Here is a 7741-nt window from a genome sequence, read left to right on the forward strand (position 1 = left end):
CTTCCGGTCGGAATAAATTAAAACCACAACATATTTCAATGTAGATAAACACACATTTCAAATATATACACAGTCAAAATCGTTACAATACAAATGTGTTATGCCTTAGTGGATTTAAAAAAGTCCAGGAGGAGGGTCCATACTTGCCAGCCTCCAGCATGTAAAAATCTGGTCATGACCAGATTTGGAAAGTAAAAAATCTGGTAATAACGTGCAACAGCATTCACGACATATTTACCATGATTGAATTTTATACATATATATACAAAGTATTTGTGTATTGAGAATTCTTTTTATTGAAAAAGGATTTAATTTACTATGACAAAAAATTCATACTTAATTTGATTTAATTTACATGTTAAAAATCAGAATTGAAGGTTTCATATTTCAGTATTGACCTGAAGTAAGTGTACATTTTTTTTTAAAAAGCCTTTTCAGTTTCTGCTAAATTTGAAAGTATACCAATTTCAGTTTTGAAGTTATTTTTCCTCTCTCTTACTTAACAACTACAATATGTTTTAAATGTGAAGTTAGGCCTACACTGTCTTTGATCACTTTATTTTACCTAGATTGAAAGTTATTTTTTCCAAGATTCCTTGATACATATTAAATATCGTCACTTATAGTAAGGAGCATTCAGCCTGGTATATACAGTAGTATTCAGAAAGTACTTACCCTTCTACAGCTAGCAGTAAGAACCATAGAAAGTTAAGGAGAGGGTGAACATAAGGGGGACCACTCTGTACTTCAGGGTGATCTTCTGTGTATTTAACAAAGGCAACCTGTGCTGTGTCTTTGTTTTTCAAACATAAATATCTGAAATACAGTAAAATACATTCAATAACAATATGGATTGTCTTAAACTTTATATGAAATACATGAGAAAAATGTTTAATGTTAAATATCAAAATTACAAAATATAAAATATGTTTTAAATTTCCCAAACAAAAATAAGATTTGTTCATTGTAGAAGTAGACTTTGGGCTTTGCAAGTTTTTCGTAATTTTAAAAGAAAAATACATGTAATTAGTATTCTTTTTAAGAACCATTTCAGTTGTAAAAGTTTAACAATTTTAGAGCATATACGTATCTTTATATATTTAATATTTTTTTTGAAACACATGCCTTATCAAATTTAATATATTTTGCATTGTTAATGATAGGTTGTCAAAGAAAAGTAAAACTTACTGCAGAACTGCCTGTGCTATGAACAAGTCTACTTCACTTGGGTAACCACCTTTTATATGGCACTCTATTAACATAAGGGCACAATTCTTTCCATCATGTGAATGTATGAGATGATACCTTGCTTGAACATAATTCTTTTCTACAAACAAAGAAAATGCACAGTATTAAATATACATGTATTTCTTTTTGGGAGGGGGTGTTTAGATCAAATATCTTACTGCAATGAAAGTGATGCCAATAGAAACCTTCTTTACATCTGATTCTGAGTTAGTTGATAGTGAGGAGATTTAGACACATTACTAACTTTACTTAGGAAAGATGTTTTCTTCAGACTTAACTGAGTCTCTGTTAAGTGTTAAATGTTTCAAGATATACCCAGTAATACTGTTATATGTTAGTGTTGGGATGTATTATTGCAAGTAAATATGAGTACAAACTGACCATCCCAGAAGGACAGTCCAAGCTTCTGATGGAGATCAGGATGACCCCGCTTGTGTTGTGAGTTGACCTTCATGGTCCATCGCACAGCGGCCACCACAAAATTCTGCCTCTCTTCACTATGCGGATCCATTCCTCTGAACAAGGTTACTATTTTTTCTGGAAAACAAAAGTTTAGTAATTATAAATTTTTCAACATTAACTTCATCCAAAACAAAGCTTTATGAGAAATATGAATACCTATCATGTCCTCTGATACAGGAGTTTCTGACTGATTGAGGAGCTCTATCAGTAAAAAGGACAAATCTGTAAAACTGGATGTCTGAAAATAGAAAGACGCAATAATAATTAAAAAAAGACTGATAAATCTGTGACAAAAGTAGCTATGTAATATAAACTACAGTAGTTAGAGCTATATGGACCTGGATATTGGTCTTTGTACATCTGTAGTTAGAGAACGGGGGTCCGTTTTACAAAAGAACTTATGACTAAGACCAACATTTAATTCTGCTCATACTTTGTTTTTTACAATGATTCAAAAATTGTTTTAATCTTTTTAAGAAGAATTTTACAGGATATTTTTAAGCTAGCAAACTTTGAACAGCATCGTTACATTTACAAATTTTTACAACCACTTAAGTTTTTGGTCTTAATTGTAAGTTCTTTGTAAAACAGGCCCCAGGGGTTCTAGGTTTGATTTCTGGTTTAGCCATATATTTTCTTTTTTCTTTTTGCTGCATATTGTGGCCAGTATGGAAAGGGAGGGGGGGTCTTGTTCATGTTCTGTATGCTGGTAAAGTGTGAGTTTCTGACAAAGTGAATTTGTGTTTTTTGTGTCTTCAAGGTCAAAGACGGTTGAATAAGAGAGAAAATGGTAGTTTGAGGATAATTCTGTATTTAAATGACCCATTGTGGCTTTGTTGTTCTTATTTCTCAAAGTTTATTCCAGGACTGTGTAGTAGTTTCATCTCCTACTGTGGCTAATTTTATTCCCAAGGGCTACTATTAGGACAAACTTGAACCCATATTACCAGAGGATGCTTCCATATCAATACATGTATGACTAATCATGCCTTTGCTGTTTTTGAAGACTTTTCCCTTTATATATTTCTCTATGAAATTCTGACTACCTACTGAAGCAGCTCAGACCCTCCCTGGGATCATGATTTGAAAAAAAAAAAATTGCACTACCTAAGGATCCTTCCATATAATATACATGTACTGTAAATGTGACTAATAATTCCCTTGCTGTTCTCTAGAAGAGATTTATAAAATTTTTTAAAAATATATATATTCCCAATATAAAAAGCCTGATGTATTAAAATTAGGAAAAATAAATATACCTGGTCATGTTTCATCAGTGTTAAAGCCCCGTGATATAGTAGGCTTGAAGCTTCTTTGTACTTTTTTTGTCCTTTATATCTAAAATAACAAATGCCAAATAAAACATACGGTAGGTATGAAAGTTTACGTATGTGACAATTCAAAATGTAAAGTTAAAAAGTCACATAAGCTTCATATTGACAAATTATGATTTAAGCCAAAAAAAAAAAAAAAATTATACAAGTTCAAAAAATTGTTAAATAGTTCTTTGGCAATTGGTATCTTCAGTTCTTATGGCATGAAAGACTCTGTAACTTGTTAATAAGTTGTATCTTAAATAGGTCTAATGACATATTGAATGAGTCTATAGTTAAGTTGTATCATTCTTTAACGTTCATTGCAGCTCTAGTGATTTTGGATCATTGGGTGCAACATAATTATTTTAATTTATTAATTTCTTTATTGATAGGGATAAATAGAATTTTTTTACAGGAATAAAAATGTTTTCTTATGACATCATGTTAAGTCACAGTCTAGACTGTGTCTGACAGTCTCTTGCAGTCTGAAGTTAAGAGTTGGTTAAAAGTTGAGCTGTGTGACTCTGTGTTTGCCTGGAAAGTCACATTGTAAAACAAGAGGCCCATGGGCCACACCACTCACCTGAGCACATGGGCTAGTTAAAAAACACAAATCAGCTCAGTATTGAAAATTTTACTTGTTGGGGTAGAAGGGATTTGAATTTTTTTTTACTTGAAAATGTCACTATATCAACAAAACGTACATGTATAATTTTGTCATACTTGAGAAGAAGAGTTTCAAAGATTTTTCCTATATATTTCTATGTAAAGATTTGGTTGCCCATTATGGCCACAGGATGTTATAAACTTTCCATATTAATATCACCAATCATAGCTTTGCTGATCTTGAGAAGATGATTTTAAAATGATTTTTCCTACGTATTCCTATGTAAAATTTTAATCGGCTATTGTGGCTCCGCCCTACTCCTGGATGTCATGATTTGAACAAACTTGAATCTACACTACCTGAGGATGCTTCCACATTAGTTTCATCTATACTGGCCTAATGGTTTTGGAGAAAAAGATTTTTAAAGATTTTTTCCTATATATTCCTATGTAAAACTTTGATCAGCCATTGTGGCCCTGCCCTACCCCTGGGGGTCATGATTTGAACAAACTTGAATCTAAACTACATATGAGTTCCATCTTTCTTGGCCCAATGGTTCTGGAGTGGAAGATTTTTAAAAGATGCCATTAATTTTTCATTAATTCATCATTATCTCCCCATGGAAAAGGGCTTGGCCCTTCATTTGTACAAACTTGAATCCCCTTCACCCAACAATACTTTGTGGCAAGTTTGGTTAAAATTGGCCCAGCGGATCTTGAGAAGAAGATGAAAATGTGAAAAGTTTACGACAACAACAACAACGACAGTTGACTGACAAATTTTGATCAGAAAAGCTCACTTGAGCCTTCGGCTCAGGTGAGCTAAAAAAGTGTATTATCATGCCCGTAACCTTCCATATGGGTGAGTGACAAAAACTGGCGGCGTGAATCGAAAGTTTTTACAATGCATAGATTCATAGCTCTCTGCTTTATCTGTCTGAATTTTCTCAAGCAGAGAGCTACATTTCTGCAGCTACAAAGTGATTTGATAAATTTTCTAAAATCCATCTGGTCCTTACAACTATATTTTTTAAATCTCCATTGTTAGATAGTTTACTTAATTATGAAAGCAAGTATTGAGTCTGATCACAACTATTTATGGTATCAATACATTGTACTGAGGAAGGAACTGATTAGAGATGCTCATTGTCATTTGGCAAGATTGTTACACTTACAGAGTTGAAATAAAAATGAACTCCTGATTTAATAAATAATTTTCTATTTTTATCTTTGTTAAAACTTCAAATTTAAAATTCTTTGCAAAAATCAACTTTCGATTGATCCTTCGAGAGATTATGTTACAGGACTATGATTTCTGAGAAAGCTGTTTCACAATGAATTGCCAAGAAATCATCACTTTTGAAAAATCCTTTCGAGATTAAACATCGAAAATTAAATAAACATGCCTGAAATACAATGTTCTGTACATCTGATGTGCTTCATAGTAGTTTCCAGCTTCCACACAAGATTGACACTTCGACAGAACACGTTCAATTCCTCCACTTCGACGATCAGTCGCCATCTTTGTTGTGTACTGACACTTTTTCAGATTTTTTTTAGATGGAGCGAAGGAATAACATTATTCATTTAAAAAGGAGGGAATTTAGATAAAAAGACGAATTTACGTAAAATTTAAAGAAAAATAATTTAAATGTTTTTTTTAAGTTCAAAATATATCAAAATAAATTGTAAGCATTTTTCGTTTTGCTAAGAAATTTCTTGAAAAGATGAGGCTAATTGCTTGCTAAGGTATTTTTTTTAATTTATTTTTTTTTATATTAACATCTTGTAGCTTACTTGATTTTTGACCTTATGATATTACATTTGGCAAAATAAGAATTTTCTAATGTATGCTATATTTATCTTTTTCTGAAAGTTGTGCTTCATACTCATCTACATACATGGAACATATATGGACCTGATATAAAAATTAGTAAAAATAAATTAATTTAAAAATAATATGATATGCCAACAAAATAAATGAATAATTACATATACCTATATTAATATATGAATGATTATAGATTTATATTTTGATAATACATTTAGGGAAAAGAAAGATATCAAAAGTGGATTTTATATTCCCTGTCCGGGTAATAGACTTGCCAAACAACAAAGCTGGCTGGTGGTTGAAGTGGTAGGTTATTTAATCTGGCATCTAATTGACATCAGCATTATATTTTAATCACGTTTATTGTGCAATAGAAGTATGCTGAAGTTATCTCTAATCTGAGGATAATTCTTTGGTAAATCGGGTCGGTATAAGTGTATTATATCTTACCATATATATTTGACTAGTGCAGTGCAATCTTTTGTCTTGATTTGCCATCCATGAACTATATACTATAGCTTTGTCAAGCTATTCAGAATAGCTTGATAAAACTTTTCTTATTTATTGTTATTTACATGATCTTTTTTTGACAAGAAAAGGGAAAATTTTGTAAGTAAATGACTACTCATATTTGTACAGTGGACTATTAATATTAATAATATGTTTTACGGTGTGACCGTTGGGGCGAGCGCAGTTGTACCATCAAAAACACTTGAGATTAGCCACTTCAAACGTCAAGCCGCACGAGACTTCTCGACTAGCTGTGACGTCATACGACGTCACAAAGCTTGTCGGAGCTTACGGAGACAGCCGAGCGTCTGTTTGAAACTATAAAACTAGTGCAATTTTTGTCAAAAAACATTGCAGAGTTATTTCTTGTTTCTTTGAAAGATTTCTACAAACTGAAAGTCTGATATATGCTTTACGTTATTATTAATTTATTTATTCGGCAATATTCGCGCAAAGGACATTGGGTAGTGCAGGAATTCTGGGAATGTTGCACAGAGAAATTTGGCTGACGTATGTACAGATTTCAATCCGAATTTCCTCTGTTCTTACACGTTAGTCTATTGAGCTCGCTTCGCGACGCTCGCTGCGCTCGCTATAAATGTAACAGAAAAGGGAGAAAATGTATGGCTGGACCAGGATTGAACCCAATTCCCTTGCATCACTAGTCTGAAGCTCTACCGACTGAGCTACTCAGATTGATATTCACAGCCCAAACCATTACATTAGTTCCTAATTGTCTTCAGCCTCGAAGACACAAACCCAAGTTCTTATTAGTACCTGGCAGGACTTACACCAGCAAGTCCAGGGGTGGTTAACGTATGGCACCAAATCTGTAACAAATGTAATGGTTTTGGTTGTTCATATCATTCTTGGTAATTTATTACTTAGTCGATAGAGCACCTCAGAGTAGTGATGCAGGGATCCCGTATTTGATTCCTGGTTGAGGTGTCATTTACAACTTTCCTGTTACAGATTTGGTGTCGCTGACCACCCCCTGGCCTTGCCAGGGAAAGTCCTACCAATGGCTTAAAAGAACTTAGGTTGTGTCTTTGAGGGTGAAGACAATTTAAAGAGAGTGTAATGTATGGTTTGGGCCATGGATATTGGCCTAGGTAGCTCAGTTGCCAGAGCAGCTGACTAGTGATGCAGGGTGCGGTTTGATTCCCTGGTCCAGCCAAACACTTTCTCCTCTACTGTTGCATAAAAGATAGAATCATTTTATCAAAAACCAGGCATATAGAACGAAAAGGATTACATGTATTAGATCAATTTTCCTATATGATTTCCCCCACTTCTTGGCAATCAAGGAGAACATAAATCTAGACCCTAAGATTAAGAACATATTCATAATTATTCATTACCTAATATATATTACAGATTATAAAAATAAATTCTCATTTGATATTACTTCTAGAAACTGTCTGATAGAAGAAATTCTTGTTAATCTTTTAAAGTTTTGTTAACTTTGACATAAGATATCTGATATATCAGTCCACATTTATATGTAGATAGTAAATGTGCTATATCTGATCTGTATACATACCGGTAAATATCAATAAATTATTGAAACATTTTTTGTTTGTTATTCTTATAGTTTAACATGATGGAAGACAGCATATCAACCCCAAAGGATCGCAGTCGAGTGAATTCGCCTGCCATTATGAGTAATCCAGGAACTCCGCGATCTGAAGACGTAAGAGCTACACCCTCCCCAAATCAAATGAGAAGGGGGCACAACCCTGCACAAGCCATGCAACTCAGTCAGCAG

General features: G+C 33.3%; 1 protein-coding gene across 1 annotated transcript; it reads right to left on the reverse strand.

Moving 5' to 3' along the window:
- Positions 1 to 666: 666 nt before the first annotated feature.
- LOC134247493 (Golgi to ER traffic protein 4 homolog) lies at positions 667 to 5157 on the reverse strand. Its single transcript, XM_062729846.1, has 6 exons — positions 5039 to 5157; positions 2970 to 3048; positions 1867 to 1948; positions 1630 to 1785; positions 1189 to 1327; positions 667 to 816 (listed from the first exon to the last, which is right to left on the reverse strand). Exons 1-6 carry the CDS (start codon positions 5152 to 5154, stop codon positions 672 to 674), a joined length of 717 nt encoding a protein of 238 aa, XP_062585830.1. The 5' UTR covers positions 5155 to 5157; the 3' UTR covers positions 667 to 671.
- Positions 5158 to 7741: the final 2584 nt, after the last annotated feature.

This window comes from Saccostrea cucullata, unplaced genomic scaffold (genome assembly GCF_032062105.1).
Source record: "Saccostrea cucullata isolate Sc308-1 unplaced genomic scaffold, CSIRO_AGI_Scuc_v1 ctg20230, whole genome shotgun sequence".
Lineage (NCBI taxonomy): Eukaryota > Metazoa > Mollusca > Bivalvia > Ostreida > Ostreidae > Saccostrea > Saccostrea cuccullata.

Coding starts and splice junctions, on each gene's coding strand:
- LOC134247493 (XM_062729846.1), bottom strand. CDS start 5,154: ATGGCGACTGATCGTCGAAGTGGAGGAATTGAACGTGTTCTGTCGAAG. Junction 1,328..1,629: donor TGGACTGTCCTTCTGGGATG/GTCAGTTTGTAC, acceptor CTTTGTTTGTAG/AAAAGAATTATGTTCAAGCA. Junction 817..1,188: donor ATAGCACAGGCAGTTCTGCA/GTAAGTTTTACT, acceptor ACTGTATTTCAG/ATATTTATGTTTGAAAAACA.